This window comes from Pseudophryne corroboree, chromosome 7 (assembly GCF_028390025.1).
Source record: "Pseudophryne corroboree isolate aPseCor3 chromosome 7, aPseCor3.hap2, whole genome shotgun sequence".
Taxonomy (NCBI): Eukaryota; Metazoa; Chordata; class Amphibia; order Anura; family Myobatrachidae; genus Pseudophryne; species Pseudophryne corroboree.
In genome coordinates this window covers 379,193,286-379,210,558 of record NC_086450.1, presented here as the reverse complement: position 1 = coordinate 379,210,558, position 17,273 = coordinate 379,193,286, and the positions used below count along the sequence as shown (strand labels likewise).

The window sequence follows — 17,273 nt, the reverse complement described above, 5'->3', positions numbered from 1 at the left end:
ATGTGACATCTTACATTGTGCTTAACGCTCCATTTCCAGTTTATTGAGAAGGGGCTGTGTAAGATAGTCAGTCTGGAACTCATAAAGCAGACACATGTTCTGCTCTTAGGATAGAGCCAGGCTTTGTATAGCCACTTTTCCAGACAATTTGACACAGTTTAAAAGCTCTCTTTGGCAAAGTGCTTGCAGAAAGGAAACTCAGGAAGACTTATTTTGAAATGCTGTTGGTGTTTACAGGCCTGTCCATTCTTACCCTGAAGGGCCAACAGACTTTCCATGATGTATATTAAAGCAGACATACAACATAGGAAGCTATCTTCTGTACCAGGGGGCACTACACACAGGCTTCCATCATTTAAATAAAAGTAGGGCATGATGTCAGGTATGTTGGTATCAATCTACCTACTCTGTTAGCGATTCCTCTATCTGTAGCAGGGGTCAGAGGAAGATTTCTAGAGGGGTGGGTAAAGGCCAGTACTCACGGGCCGACGTGGGAGAGATGGGTTCGCTCAGCACACATCTCTCCCACCGCTCAGCACAGCGCGATGTGTGCTGAGCGTGCAGGGGCAGACGGGGGGTTGGCGCTCATTTCACCCAGCTAGTGAAATGAGCGGCCTGCTAGATTGGCCTGCACGGCAGGCCAATCTAGCACCAGCGATAGCGATGCGCGGGGCTGCGCACCGCTATCGCTGTGGGGAGTACACACGGAGCAATCATGCTTAAAATCTGAGCAATCTTGGGGGTCATTCCGACCCGATCGCACGCTGCACTTCTTCGCAGCCGCGCGATCGGGTCGGAACTGCGCCGTTGCCTAGCGATCGCCTCTGAGACAGAGGCGGTTGCTAGGCGGGAGGGGGCTTAACAGCGGCATTTAGCCGCCGTTTAGGGGGAGCAGTCCGGCATACGCAGGCGTTGCCGGACCGTAGGGAGCGACGAGTAACTCCCGGCCAGCCGCAGGAGCTGCGCTGGCCGGGAGTTACTCCTCAAATACAAAGGCGATGCTTTTGTACTTGTGCGGGGGGGCCGGCACTGACATGCGGGGCGGACTAGCCCTGTGCTGGGCGTCCCCCCGCATGTCTGAGTTAAGGATGGTAGCTGTGCTAAACTTAGCACAGCTACGATCAACTCGGAATGACCCCCCTAGTCAGATTGCTTAGATTTTAAGCAGTGATCGCTCCGTGAGTGCCCCCCTTTAGGGCTTCCAAATGCCTATGGTGTATGTGCAAAGCAAAAAATATATATACTAGCATAACATCATGTAATAATATATACGTAAATACAGAATTTATTGATAGATTTAGATAATTAGATAAATTAATAGAATGCTGGAAAATAAATACTTCTCTCCCTAATATAGAAAGAAAATAAGCAACAATTAGAGGGGAGCACATCTTTCGGCATTTGTTTTTCTTTTCATAATGACACTAAAGCCAAATAAAATGAGAACAATACACTAGAGCCAACAAATAAGACTGATAGCAGCCATTTTGGTTGAAATTTTTAGCTTAGGGCCTGATTCAGTGGTGTACATTTCGCAGTAGCAGCTTGTTGCAGCTGATATGACTAAATTGTTCTAATGCCGCAGGAGGTGTCTTGTGTACATAGATGATTCCTAATGGCTTCTATGATACGCAGCTGTGTCCAGACATCAGATTACTTGCAAGATCACCGGCCATCTGAGTAACCCTGAGCAGACGCTGGCAGATGCCCTAATTTTCAGGAACGATGCCTGGTGCCACTGCCTCCCGCCCCCAAACACAGGTTAGGGGGTAATGTGTGCAACAATGCAGACCGAGACCTGTGCATGCGCATTCCTCCTGCCATCTGAGTGGTACACAAACTACAGTATTGGGTTTGTGTACTACTGTGAATCATCCCCTCACTCTTCTGATAAAGTGTTGCTCTTAGACCATGGGGTTCTGGGCAAGAGAAACCCCCCATGGTGACCCTGTGTAATAATATACAGTACTTTACTAAAAGTCATCTGAACATAAATAAAAGGGAGCTTGACCAATTGGAACACAGAAATGTTCAGGGTACAATTGGATTACAGTTGCACTGGAGGTGAATTGCCTCACAGTTCATCCAGCCAGACAGCAACTTTTCAACAAATGAGCAGCTCCTGTGTTGAAAAGTTGCTGTCTGACTGGAGTAAATAAATGCTGCCTTTCTGTGACACACAGATTGCACTAACACAGAGATGCATGCATACATAGAAATTGAGCTGTGTGTGTTTTGGGGGGTATCCCCTGCGCTAATGCTGCTGCTTTGAATGATACTTTCCTGATGCTACTTAATAGCAAAAACCAAGCCTAGTAAGCCCCTCCCTCATTTAAGTGCCGTACTGAGTTACTCTGTTATGGGTACTTGCTAAGTCCCGCCCCTCTAGGGTTGTCATTTTAAGCACTTGCTTTACTGTTGCAGCTGGCAATTAGATCATGTGCGTTTTCAGAATATTAGGTGCTGCAGGTACTTAGAAATGAACCTGTGTGTCAGCAGAGGGTACACTTATAACCAGGGAAAAGGCGATGTATTGAGCACTGGAATAGCGGATAGATCTGGTTGAAATTTCTCAGGACACCAAAATAAAAACCATTATCAGTGCATGCATGTGTGTGAAACATGTAGTCAGGGTATAGCGTAATCTGTCCGGGCATCACTGTTTCCTAGTGATATTATAGGCTGACTTCCTACACCAGGCTACACAATGCTGCTGCACCGAGCGTAGGCGACAGATTCCCTTTAAAGTCAGTGACACTGGTTGTGTAATGGACAGTCAGAAGACTTGCAGTGTGCAGTGAGTGCTCATTGAATGCATTTTCAGTTAGTGAATGGTGAAATAGAACAGTTCTATATACTGTATACAGAGGAGGGCTTAGCCCAACTCAAATAAACACACTGGGGGAAATTCAGTTCTTTGAAAAGTCGGTTGGGTGTCTGTTTTTTTCATGTCTATTAGATAGGAAAAAACAGACACTAAACTGACTTTTCAAACAATTGAATACCCCCCACTGTGTCCCTCTCATCATTACATAACACCAGTAACTGGATATAAAGATTTGTAAGTTTGCAGTAGCAACAGTGCTAAACATTCACTTCGTTCCTCCTACTGGTGGTAAAATAAAGCGAGAGAAATCAACGTGGAACCATTTATTCATGAGTAAAGCCTAAATTTCTTTGCATCTTCTCTTTGATTTCAGATGGTCCAAAAAACACTCTGAATGGAGATTTCAAAAAACGAGGCAAACCTGGCTCCTCATGAACATGTATGATGAAGAGAAGGTATGTTACAGATTTATCACCTGTGCTTGCCTGTTAATCTTTGATCGTTGATCTTTAATAAATATTTAGGGAGATGTTGATTTAGAAGCATGGCACCCTGTATGGGTTACACTCTGCAGCTATTAAAAGCCATCAGCCCTCAGTGCCAGGTTCAGCCCAAGGGCGTACCAACCATAGGTGCAGGCAGTGCAGCTGCTATGGGGCCCAGAGCTGTAAGGGGCCCACCTTCCCTGTCAAAGTTACATGTGTTATATACACCATTGGGTAGTACCTAGGGGTCCTTTCAAACTTTTTCCTAGGGACATGCAATATATCTAGGTATGGCCCTGGACCTGCTCATTGTAGTGTGGTGTAAAATGAACTGGAGGGCATTTTAATGTTATGTAATGTGTACCGGGGCACTGTAATGAGGCAAAATATGAACGGGGAGCACTATATATCATAATGAGAATTAGGGGTACTGTGCAGCATAATGTGTACTGGAAGCTCTGAAATGTGACATAGGGTGAACTTAAGCACTACTACAATTGGTAAAAGATACTAGGGCACTACTATGGGGCATAACATGAAATAAGCATACCTCCCAACTTTGCTGTGAGTCATGGAGGGACATCATCACTCGCCGAAGACGTGCGCCCGAAATTAGGAGGCATGGCCTATTGAAAAGGCGGTGTGGCCTTGGGACAAGTGCCACGATTGCAAGCCACACCCCCATTTTAGTCATTATTGGGGCATGAACAGCGCTGAGAGAGCTTCTGGCCATGCCCTCTGTGCACAGCATCTATTCATCGCTGCTCTGCTCAGAGCAGCAAGTGACGGGTAATCTCCCAGCTGCCCCTACCGCAGGACACTGCGACTTGCGGGTGGGACAGTGGGACAGACTGAAAAACGTGACTCTACTATGGTTTTGAAAATGAACTCGGGCACTATTATAGGGCATAAAATTAACAACTGCGGCAGAGAAGTGTCTCTCTAGAACCTTTGGGACAGTGGCCTCTTCAAAATATTGCTATGGGGCCCACAAAGTTCTGGCTATGCCCCTGGTTCAGCCATATTGTTTCTGAAAATTGGTAAGACAGTAATTAGATTGTGACCTCAGCTTGGTATACCCATCCCATATCTGTTCATGCCATGCTGGGCGCCAAAACCGTTTAAATGTTTCTATAACAGAGCCAACCAATCACTTCCTACTGAAGTGTTTCTTTAAGCGAGCCAACCAACCAGTTCTTACTGAAGTGTTTCTCTAATCAAGCCAACCAATCAGTTGTTACATAAATGTTTCTCTAACCGAGCCAACCAATCAGTTCTTACTGAAATGGTTGTAATAGTTTTTACAAATTGAAAGAAATCATCTGGTTGGTAGAAGATGTTATGCTTTTTTGTGGGGAAGGGTGATTGTGAGGTTCATCAACTTATTTGACAGCATACAAGGGCTCATTTAGGTGCGATATTTGCACTGTCCGACAGTATCACAGTATTACTTGCAGTAGACAGAAACCCATACAAAAAGATGCATGGCTGCACTTTGCATCCTTGTCTTTTTGCCACACTAGGGCATGACCAGTGCTTCCTGAGCTGCTGCTGGGCTGTCCCCAGGCCCTACATAGTGTTTGCACATGGCATCCGTTCACAACAGTCCCACCAAAATCAACGGTGTGAAGGTCCCATTAGAGACTTTGTGGCATTGTGCACAAATTGGGTTGTTGTCGGGTGGGATAGTGGGGGATGGGGGTTGTCGTTGTTACGCCTCCCCTACAATCCCCGACACATACAATGGACCAGGTCATTTGTACCTCGGCACACTTGAAGACATAACCTAAATAAAAAGCTTAGGAATGTTCATGTGGCTGTGTATAGCATTTTTATAATTAGCATAGGACTGACATGAAAGGGAAGACTTTGGCGTGGGTTGGTCAGCTTATCATGTGTTGCAATACGTGGAAGTAACATTCCCTATTGTTAATAGAGTACAGCTTTAATAGTATTCATTTCTCATACGTCCTAGAGGATGCTGGGGTCCACTTCAGTAACATGGGGTATAGACGATTCCGCAGGAGCCATGGGCACTTTAAGACTTTTTCAGAGTGTAAACTGGCTCCTCCCTCTATGCCCCTCCTCCAGACCCTAGTTTAGAAAATGTGCCCAGGCAGACTGGTCGCACTCTAGTGGAGCTCTACCGAGTTTCACTAAAAGACTTTATATTAGGTTTTTTATTTTCAGGGAGACTGCTGGCAACAGTCTCCCTGCTTCATGGGACTTAGGGGGAAGAAGCAGGAACCAACTTCCTAAATAGTTTCATGGCTCTGCTTCTTGCTGACAGGGCACCATTAGCTCCTGAAGGGTACTGAACACTAGCTGCGGCTATGCGCTCACTCCCACAGCACGCCGTCACCCCCCTAACAGAGCCAGAAGTCAGAAGACTGGTGAGTAGTATTACCGGAGGTCTGCAGAGAGGGATCTCTGGTCATCGTGATGGCTTAAGGTACCGCGCAGCGAGCGGGAACGCTGCGCGAGCATACTATCCATAACACAATGCACAGCAGGGCGCGGTGCGGGTTGGGGGGGTGCGCCCTGGGCAGCATGAAACCTACTCTCACTGGCAAAAGGTGGCATATGATGCTGTGGCACAGTCCTACACCCCCGCCAGTATAAATATCTAGTTCAATAGCTGATGAAAAACGTGCCATTGCAGGGGGCGGGGTTCTTCCTCAGGCAGCCAGCACACTGCTCAGCGCCATTTTCTTCCAGCACACAGCAGGGGAAGAAACGCTGATCCTCCTCTCCACTTCTGAATCAAGTATCAGGGTGCTAAAAAGGGGGGGGGGTGTATATTGTAGTACTATAACCTAATATTGGCAATATATATAGCGCGGAAAGTCTCTGTGTACAAAGTACGCGACACAGGGATTTTTTGTCTCTGTGTACAAAGTACACGACACAGGGATTTTTTTTTTTTAGGCGCTGAGTTGTGGACTGGCAATTCCTTTCTGTGTCCCTCTGACAGATTTTACTGTGGGTCTGTCCCCTATAAGCCCCGGAGTGTCTGTGGTGTGATTGTGCACGTGTGTGACATGTCTGAGGCAGGGAGCTCTTCCCCTGAGGGAGCCATTTTAGGGACACAGAGTTGTAATGTGGTGGCGCTGCCAGCACACCATGAGCCTGAATGGGTGAAAGAATTACGTGATAGTGTGAATCATATCAGTAAGAGATTGGATAAGTCTGAGTCTCGTGCAGAAACCTGGAGAAAATCCGTGGAAGATGTGATTTTTAGTAGTTCTGCTTTTTCATCCACAGGGGATCCCTCTGGGTCTCATAAAAGGTTATTTGCACAGATAGTACAAACTGATACCGACACGGACTTTGATTCCTATGTCGACACAAGTGATTCCCGGGGAATAGATCCAAAATTAGCAAAAAACATTCAATACATGATTATGGCTATAAAGGAGGTCTTAGAAGTTACGGAGCCCCCTCCTTTACCACAGGAGAAGGCTTACTTTTATAAAGAAAAGAAACTTAATGTAACTTTTCCTCCATCTCATGAACTGAACAGTTTATTTGAGGGAGTCTGGGCAAACCCTGAAAAGAAGTTTCAGATTCCTAAAAGAATTCAGGTAGCGTACCATTTCCCTGCAGAGGACAGGAAAAGGTGGGAGTCACCCCCTGTTTTAGACAGTGCTCTGTCATGGTTAACAAAAAAGGTGATTCTCCCTGCGCCTGGGACGGCTTCACTAAAAGAGCCGGCGGACCGCAAGTTATAGAATACGTTAAAATCTATTTATGTGACCAATGGGCCTACCATTGCCTGTGCAAGGGTGAGTAATGCTATTGAAAAGTGGTCAGAAAACTTGTCAGCAGACATTGATACAATAGATAGAGACGAGATACTCCTAACGTTAGGTCATATCAAAGACGCTGCTGCGTATATGTTAGAAGCCATGAAAGATATTGGTCTCTTGGGATCAAAAGCCGCTACCATGGCAATCTCAGCACGGAGGGTGTTGTGGATTCGCCAATGGAATGCTGACGCAGATTCTAAAAGGAATATGTAGGCTCTCCCGTACAAAGGTGAGGCCTTATTTGGAGATGGGCTGGATGCTTTAGTTTCTGCGGCTACCACAGGTAAGTCGACATTCTTGCCTTATGCTCCTGCACCAGCGAAAAAGACATCACTCTCAGATGCAGTCCTTTCGGCCCAATAGATACAAAAAGGGTAAAGGTTCCCCTTTCTTTGCGGGTAGAGGAAGGGGAAAAGGAAAAAAAGCCCACAGTCTCTCCGGGTTCACAGGAGCAGAAATCAACCTCTGCTTCTGCCAAACCTGCAGCATGACGCTGGGGCTCCCTGGCGGGAGTCCGCTCAGGTGGGGGCACGCCTGAAACTTTTCAGTCACTTCTGGGTTCAATCTGACCTAGACCCGTGGGTCGTACAAATAGTGTCCCAAGGGTACAAACTGGAGTTTCAAGATGTTCCCCCATGCCGGTTTTTCAAATCGGCCTTACCAGCTTCTGTCCCTGACAGTGAAGTGGTAGCAGCAGCAATACAAAAATTGTGTCAGGATCAAGTCATTGTCCTGGTTCCCTTGTTACAACAAGGAGAAGGGTTTTATTCAAGCCTATTCGTAGTTCCGAAGCCGGACGGCTCAGTCAGACCAATTCTAAACCTGAAAAATCTGAATCTCTACCTGTAAAGGTTCAAGTTCAAGATGGAATCTCTGAGGGCAGTGATTTCCAGTCTGGAGGAGGGGGAATTCATGGTGTCAGTGGACATAAAGGATGCCTACTTACATGTTCCCATTTATCCTCTGCATCAAGCTTATCTGAGATTCGCAGTGCACGATTGTCATTACCAATTTCAGACGATGCCGTTCGGAATTTCCACGGCACCGAGGGTGTTCACCAAGGTGATGACGGAGATGATGGTCCTCCTTCGACAGCAAGGAGTCAATATAATTCCTTACCTGGACAATCTCCTGATAAAAGCGAGGTCCAGGGAAAAGTTGGTGCAGAACATTGCACTCTCCCTGACAGTACTCCAACATCACGGTTGGATCATAAATTTTCCAAAGTCTCAATTGGAACCGACGACAAGATTGTCCTTTCTCGGGATGATACTGGACAGGGAAGTACAGAGAGTATTTCTTCCAGTAGAAAAGGCTCTGGAAATCCAGAGGATGGTCAAACAAATCCTGAAACCAACAAGAGTGTCGATTCATCAATGTATTCGGTTGTTGGGAAAGATGGTAGCGGCCTACGAGGCCATACAGTTTGGCCGATTCCATGCCAGAGTATTCCAGTGGGACCTATTGGACAAGTGGTCCGGATCCCATCTTCACATGCATCAGAGGATAATCCTGTCATCAAAAGCCAGAATTTCACTCCTGTGGTGGCTACACAGTTCTCACCTCCTAGAGGGACGCAGGTTCGGGATTCAAGACTGGATCCTGGTGACCACGGATGCAAGTGTCCGAGGCTGGGGAGCAGTCATACAGGGGAAAGCTTCCAAGGAAGATGGTCAAGTCAAGAAACTTGTCTTCACATAAACGTTCTGGAGTTGAGAGCCATTTACAATGGCCTTCTACAAGCGGTACATCTTCTTCAAGATCAACCCGTACAGATCCAGTCGGACAATGTAACAGCAGTCGCATACATAAACCTTCAGGGCGGAACGAAGAGCAGAGCGGCAATGGCAGAGGTGTCAAAGATCCTCCTCTGGGCAGAAAGACATGCAAAAGCTCTGTCGGCAATTTTCATTCCGGAAGTGGACAACTGGGAAGCAGACTTCCTCAGCAGACATGATCTCCATCCAGGAGAATGGGGCCTCCACCAAGAAGTCTTCGCAGAGTTGACAGGTCTTTGGGGAATTCCTCAAATAGACATGATGGCGTCTCGTCGCAACAAGAAGCTTCAGAGGTATTGTTCCAGGTCGAGAGACCCTCAAGCAATAGCAGTGGATGCACTAGTGACCCAGTGGGTTTTTCAGTCGGTATATGTCTTCCCTCCAATTCCACGGATACCAAAAGTTCTCAAAATCATAAGGGGAACAGTAGTTCGAGCGATCCTCATTGTCCCAGACTGGCCAAGGAGGGCTTAGTATCCAGATCTTCGGGAGTTGCTCATAGAAGATCCTCGGCCTCTTCCTCTCCGCGAGAACCTGCTGCGGCATGGCTGTTGAGCGCCGGATCCTAGCCCGAAAGGGTATTCCCAAAGAAGTCATTCCCACTCTTATTCAGGCCAGGAAAGGAGTAACGTCTAAACATTACCACCGTATTTGGAGAAAATATGTGTCTTGGTGTGAAACCAAGAAGACTCCAACGGAAGAGTTTCAGTTAGGACGTTTTCTCCATTTTCTCCAGGCGGGTGTGGATGCGGGCCTACGATTGGGTTCCATCAAGGTACAGATTTTGGCTTTGTCCGTTTTCTTTCAGAAACAATTGGCCACCCTTCCAGAAGTTCAGACATTCGTGAAAGGGGTGCTGCACATACAACCTTCATTTGTGCCTCCTGTGGCACCATGGGATCTTAACGTGGTGTTACGATTCCGTCAATCGGATTGGTTTGAACCTCTCCAGGAGATAGCTGAAATTTCTCACTTGGAAAGTGGTCATGCTGTTGGCCTTGGCATCCGCAAGAAGGGTGTCTGAGTTAGGGGCCTTGTCTCACAAGAGCCCTTACTTGGTTTTCCATGAAGATAGGGCTGAGTTAAGAACTTGTCAGCAATTTCTTCCAAAGGTGGTTTCTTCTTTCCATATAAACCAGCCTATTGTGGTGCCAGTGGCTACTGACACCTTTGCTGCTTCAAAGTCTCTGGATGTGGGCAGGGCTTTGAGAATCTATGTCGCAAGAACGGCTCGTATACAGAAAACAGAAGCTCTGTTTGTCCTGTATGCTCCCAACAAGGTTGGGTGTCCTGCTTCTAAGCAGACTATTGCGCGCTGGATCAGAGGTACGATTCAGCACGCTCATTCCACGGCAGGATTGCTGATACTGAATTCAGTGAATGCCCATTCTACTAGGAAGGTGGGCTCATCCTGGGCGGCTGCCCGGGGGGTCTCTGCATTACAACTTTGCCGAGCAGCTACTTGGTCAGGGGCAAACACGTTTGCTAAGTTTTACAAGTTTGACACCTTGGCCGATGAGGACCTACAGTTTGGTCAATCGGTGCTGCAGGGTCATCCGCAATCTCCTGCCCGTACTGGAGCTTTGGTATAACCCCATGGTACTGAAGTAGACCCCAGCATCATCTAGGACGTATGAGAAAACAGGATTTTAATACCTACCAGTAATCCTTTTCTCCTAGTCCATAGAGGATGCTGGGCACCCAGCCCAGTGCGTACTTTACCTGCAGTTGTTAATTTGTTCAAAATGTTTTCAGCACGGTTGCTGTAATGTTCATGCCTGTTGGCATGTGTTTTGTTGAATGCCATGTGTGCGGCATGGTTGAGGTGTGAGCTGGTATGAATCTCACCATTAACTTAAAAGTAAATCCTTTTCTTGAAATGTCCGTCTCCCTGGGCACAGTTCCTATACTGGCGTCTGGAGGAGGGGCATAGAGGGAGGAGCCAGTTCACACTCTGAAAAAGTCTTAAAGTGCCCATGGCTCCTGCGGAACCATCTATACCCCATGGTACTGAAGTGGACCCCAGCATCCTCTACGGACTAGGAGAAAAGGATTTACCGGTAGGTATTCAAATCCTATTTTTTCAGATGAGTGCAATGGATCCTATATCTTTTAGATTGATAGATTATTGTTGAAAACCAACAGTGCTAATTCTGCAGCTGCATGCAATATTTGTACCTCATTATTTTAGAAAATAATTTATGCAAAATAGATTTTTGAACTGATGTTGTTGAAGATCATGGGAGACAATACCACAGTAGGAACAAGAGCGTACAGCTCTGTACTGCCGCCTGCTGGCCGGACTCCATTTTTTTTCCTATATATTTTAGATCAGAACTTTCAATCATTTGCCACCTGACCTGGGTAACCCTAGGCAGCCCATCTGCGTTATTGGTTAGCCCCAACATTTGCAGAGAAAGACATTTGTAATAAATTTGTGTAACATGTTTAGGCCCTGCTATAAGTACAGCAATAAATAAAAAGCAATTAATGTGCTATAAACAAGATGGAAATAAATAACTCACACACATACTTTATATATATATATATATATATATATATATATATACACACACATATGTCCCATGTTAAGTTTAATTTAAAGAAATGTAATTGACAGTATTTATAATTCATTTTTATTTATTTTTTCAACGCTGAGTCATGTTCAAACAATTACAGGTATAGACTATTTTCACTATATATAGGGGCATACACACGGAGCAATATGAGCTAGCGATATAGACTATATAGTCTGTATTGTTAGAAAAGCTAGTCATATCATTCCCTGTGTGTAGTGCCAATGATGGACGATGCGTACACGCATATCGTCATCGCTGTAAAAAATACACTCTGCATGCACAGTCTATTTTGGCTTAGATAGTGCATATTGTTTATGTGTGTATGTAGTGAACAATATTAGCCTATAATAGTTCATAGCCAAAATCGTTCAGTGTGTATAGTCCATGTCATTGGTTCTGGACTCCGGGAGCTTCAAAGGAAATCGTTAAGCTAAAATCGTTCATAGCCAGAACCGCACCATGTGTAGGCACCTTAACTTTAATGGTTACATTCTTTTACACTTACTATTTTGAATAAAGTAGAACATGGTAAGACATATATTAATATATAATATCACAGGCTGATGTCACACTCCATAGGCAAACGCAGGGGGGGGGGGGGGGGTTCTGGTTGCCCAGAAACCCCCCTCCTCTTGGCAAGTGGCTCAAATTTTTACAATAGCAATGGTATATAATACGATTACTAGAGCTTCCGCCACACCATGCAGTGTAAGGGGCAGAGCAGAGCTGCTGCACATGCCCAGTGATAGTAGATTCGTCTACCAAGTTTGCTGTGTGTGGATGTGAGTCCTCAACCAGTGCACTGGACCAGAGAGTAGCTGCCAGGAAGAAGAGACAGGAGCCTTACCATTAGGTGGGAGAATATGTGCTTAGAAAGTGCAATACTGGTTCTATTATGTGTATTTATTTATTTATTATGGGATGTTTAACCACTTATTTATATTATTTAATAGTTGAATACTATAATAAACCATCTATAGTGTTAAATATTGATACTATATTCCATACAGTATCCAGTGTATAAAAAAGACCAATATTTACATTAATGTCCAAGGTCATTACTAGGTTCTTCTACCGCTCTCCCAGACTCCAGAGCTTGTTCCAGTATTAGGCAGAGTGGTAGATTGTGGATTGCATTAGGAAACCCCCCTCTAGAAATCCTGCGTTTGCCACTGCACTCACCAGTTCAAACATTATTGTCCCTGTGTCAGAAATTATCTGGATTTACACCAGTGATCGTATCACTGTATTTTCCTGCCTGCAGGGTTCTACTGTTATGTATGAGGGTACAGATCTCAAGGACATTACTTTCCTTATGTGTATAATTATCATCTGGGTGATTCCTTAACCATTCCCAAAAAAAATATTTTAAGTAACCCTGAACAGTGATTACTCCTGGGGGTTACTTGTACCCCAGGATGAGAACCGCTGTTTTAGATGTAAATAGTAGGAATTGTGACCGTACTCTCTTCATGTAATTATATAATAAAAATAATAATTATTATTATTAAGAATTTTAACAGCATAACTGTAAACCTGTTGCTTTATCAGCATGTTTACACTGACAAAACTGATAATATGCTTTAAGCTGTGTTCCCTTGTAACACTCTAATACCCCTTTTCCACTAAAGCACGGGTCGCAGCCGCTGCGACCCGTGCTACAGCCCCTTTTGAACAGCGCTCACCAACCCGTTATATTGCCGGGTTGGTGACGCTACTACTGTCTACTACGATCCTGCACACCATTTGTCTCCCGCTCTCCAGCCACGCACTAATGTAATTTAACGCTATGTGCACTGGTCTTTACCGGCAAATCTATGCCATCCACTAAAGGCATTATTTACTACATATGGAAAACTTTTGCTTTTTAGGTGCTATAAATATATATGGTGATATTTGACAATTTTGTGTCCTCGTGTGGCTGACACATTATAATCAGGAATAATCCGCTACCATTTAGGGCTGTGGCAATTATAGTACAGGTGTTGTCACTCTCTTATCCCTGTGAAATCAGCACTGGGTTTGTTTACACAGGTTCTAAATACAGGCATAAAACCAGAGTATATACCCTTGCTATTACAGCATAAATGATACCTGGCATGGACATATGTCACAATTTAGATTGATACATTGTGGATACACTGTGGATACATGCATAATTGTTTTATATTGAAAGCATATTAGCTCAACAATATTGTTACAAAGACAGTACTTCAGGCTCTACTGGGTTAGTTAGCCTCTTTGTGGATAATAGAGATTGTGTCTCTGGAGATATATTTCCTATCTACCTTATCCACTTCTTCAAATCTGTCTTTTCAGCTGACAAATATGTTTTCTGGTCCATTTTCATTTCCTGCCCTATACCTTTTGTGAGGGTGGAGGGGGAGGAAGGTGGAATGTTCTAGATCATTTCAGTTTCAGCTTTAATTATACTATATCACTTCAAACATATTTATGCTTTGATGTTTACTAATCTTGTTGGCATGTCCTCAGTATAACAAGGGTTTATTTTTGCCTTACCAAACGATACCCATTCTGAATGATGTTGCACAGCACAAAAAGCAACATACAGGTGGTTCCTGTTGGCAAAACTCATTGACCATATGATTTAAACCTCCGTATACCTATACATTTGGGGTACAATTTGGTGCAATGATAGTCAAACATATGTTTCTCTATTAAGAGATCATCTGCCCATCATAACAACCAGGCTTATGGTGTATCTAATAGCTGCATACCAGCTGCAGGTTTTTGCCTTATCAACCTTAAATCTACTACCATACCACACCGCACATGCCCAATCTCGTCTGATCTTGGAAGCAATACGGTGTTGGGCCTGGTCAGTACTTAGGTGGTTGACCACTAAGGAATACCAGGTGTTGTAGGTTTTTTGATGGCAATACATCGGCTATTGCACTAACCTTAGAAATCAATGCCTGGAGGGCTTGGTATTTTTTGCCTTATTTATTCATCTATATATTCACAGTCTTAGTTTCAAACCGATGGTTTACATTGTCTAACCATATTTTTAAACACAGTATTAAAAAATTCTGGTGTACTCTTATTTTACTATAAAATAATTAAAGGTTACGTTTTAATTATCTCATATTCACATTATTACGCATAAATTAAATCATAACTGTTTCCAAGTGCTCCCAACAAAGGTCACTTTTTCTTTACCTTTCTTCCCGCTACTACTGACGCGGCAGGGGCGGCGCTGGAAGATCACATGACCTCCCAGCGCCGCCCTCCCTATACACTGTGAACGGGAGCCGTGTCACCTCGACACGGCTCCCGCTCACACTAGACAGCTAGCCGGGTTGAACACGTGTTCAACCCGGCTAGCTACCCGGGTAGGATTCCCGGATCGCTTGATCCGGGAATTTGCCGGGGAACCCTTTTCCACTAGGGCAAAACACGGGTAAATGCGCTCCCCCGCACATTTACCCATGTTTCTAAGAGCTAGTGGAAAAGGGGTATAAAATGCCACTGATATTTTATTAAAGAAAGGTGTTGCTTTCATTGATTAAATGTGTTGTTCTAATTTATCATTAATATTATGGGGGATATCCAATTACCTGCGGTCAGGGGTGTCAGAACGTTTTTAGGTTGGGGGGGGCAAGATATCTCATTTTGGCGCCCCTAAATTGCTGAATCGCTAAAGGCCAGATCCACCTGAAATACATTGAGAAGGCCAGATCCACACTAAGGGGGTCATTCAGATCTGATCGCTGCTGTATGTTTTCGCACAGCGGGCAATCAGGTATTAACTGCGCATTGGACAGCAACAAAGGGCATCTCTGGTCAGGGAGGGGATGATGCGAAAAATCCATTGGCACAGGTGTTCGCAAGTTGATTGATAGAAAGAGGCCGTTTGTGGGTGGTAACTGATCGATTACTGGGAGTGTCCGGACAATCGCAGGTGTCCCCAAGCGTTTTTAGGGAGGGTGTTTGACGTTAGCTCCGGCCCCGATTAGCCTGATGTGATCGCACTGTATGAGTAAGTCACAGACTGCACACAGTGGATTTTAGCAGCAAATATACACTCCCCTTGGAGGTGGCGACTATCTGAACACAGAACAGCAAAATTAGCACTTCAGCTCTCCCATGTCACTAGTTTCCCACCATGTGCCCCATGTAGCAGGGAGAGTAGGTCAAGCACTAGCAGTGCTGGCGTCAAGGTGACTTTTAGTAGTGGCCATGGGAGTTACAGGGAGGGTGAGGGCAGGGATGCTGAGGGGGAGTTACAGGGAGGGTGAGGGCTGGGATGCTGAGGGGGAGTTACAGGGAGGGTGAGGGAAGGGATGCTGAGGGGGAGTTACAGGGAGGGTGAGGGCTGGGATGCTGAGGGGAAGTTACAGGGAGGGTGAGGGCTGGAATGCTGAGAGGGAGTTACAGGGAGGGTGAGGGCATGGATGCTGAGGGGGAGTTACAGGGAGGGTGAGGGCAGGGATGCTGACAGGGAGGGTGAGGGCCGGGATGCTGAGGGGGAGTTACAGGGAGGGTGAGGGAAGGGATGCTGACAGGGAGTTACAGGGAGGGTGAGGGAAGGGATGCTGAGGGGGAGTTACAGGGAGGGTGAGGGCAGGGATGCTGAGAGGGAGTTACAGGTAGGGTGAGGGCAGGTATGCTGAGAGCGAGTTACAGGTAGGGTGAAGGCAGGGATGCTGAGGGGGAGTTACAGGTAGGGTGAGGGCAGGGATGCTGACAGGGAGTTAGAAGGAGTGTGAGGAGCACTGAGGGTGGAGTTAGAGGGAGGATGAGGACTGGGACACTGAGGGGGGGGTAAGTGAGACAGGCTCTGGCAGCAGCGACAGCAACAGGCAGGACAGTGCGGCTCCCTCAGTAAGGAGGCAGAGAGGGGGGAGCTGCTTTTCATGCTGCCGGAGCAGCTGCTGCCTGTCTCAGTGACAAGCACTTGCAGCCGGCAGCAACAGCAGCACTTCTCAGCAAGGAGGTGTGACAGGGAGACAGAAAGTGTCAGGGAAATAGTGGGTGAGAGAGAGACATTGGGTGACATAAAAATAGTGGGTGACATGGTGAGGGAGACGGAGGTACTAGGTGATGGAGATAGTGGGTAACAGGGAGAGAGAGTGACAGGGAGATAGAGAGTGACAGGTGGATAGCGGGTGACATGGTGAGGGTGACGGGTGGATAGCGGGTGACATGGTGAGGGTGACGGGGGGATAGCGGGTGACATGGTGAGGGTGACGGATGGATAGTGTGTGACATGGTGAAGGTGACAGGGGGATAGCGGGTGACATGGTGAGGGTGACAGAGGGATAGCGGGTGACATGGTGAGGGTGACAGGGGGATAGCTGGTGACATGGTGAGGATGACAGCGGGTGACATGGTAAGGGTGACAGGTGGATAGTGGGTGACATGGTGAGGGTGACAGGGGATAGCGGGTGACATGGTGAGGGTGACGGGGATAGCGGGTGACATGGTGAGGGTGACAGATGGATAGTGGGTGACGGTGGGATAGCGGGTGACATGGTGAGGGTGACGGGGGGATAGCGGGTGACAGGGTGAGGATGACGGGGGGATAGCGGGTGACATGGTGAGGGTGACGGGGGGATAGCGGGTGACATGGTGAGGGTGACGGATGGATAGTGTGTGACATGGTGAAGGTGACAGGGGGATAGCGGGTGACAGAGGGATAGCGGGTGACATGGTGAGGGTGACAGGGGGGATAGCGGGTGACATGGTGAGGGTGACAGGGGTATAGTGAATGATAGGGCACAGTCAACCTCCTAACCCCCCCCCCTCCCACTGCATGATGACAGGGGCAGGGG

At 46.3% G+C, this 17,273-nt stretch overlaps 1 protein-coding gene and 1 pseudogene across 4 annotated transcripts in view; both read left to right on the top strand.

Moving 5' to 3' along the window:
* Positions 1-17,273, top strand: part of C7H7orf50 (chromosome 7 C7orf50 homolog) — a 671,077-nt gene that overhangs the window by 644,731 nt on the left and 9,073 nt on the right. For all 4 annotated transcript variants that reach the window (XM_063934553.1, XM_063934551.1, XM_063934552.1 and 1 more), the window contains one exon: positions 3,201-3,282. In XM_063934553.1, the coding sequence (XP_063790623.1) occupies positions 3,201-3,282 (82 nt within the window). The remainder of the gene's footprint in view (positions 1-3,200; positions 3,283-17,273) is intronic.
* Positions 14,248-14,366, top strand: LOC134947101 (5S ribosomal RNA; annotated as a pseudogene).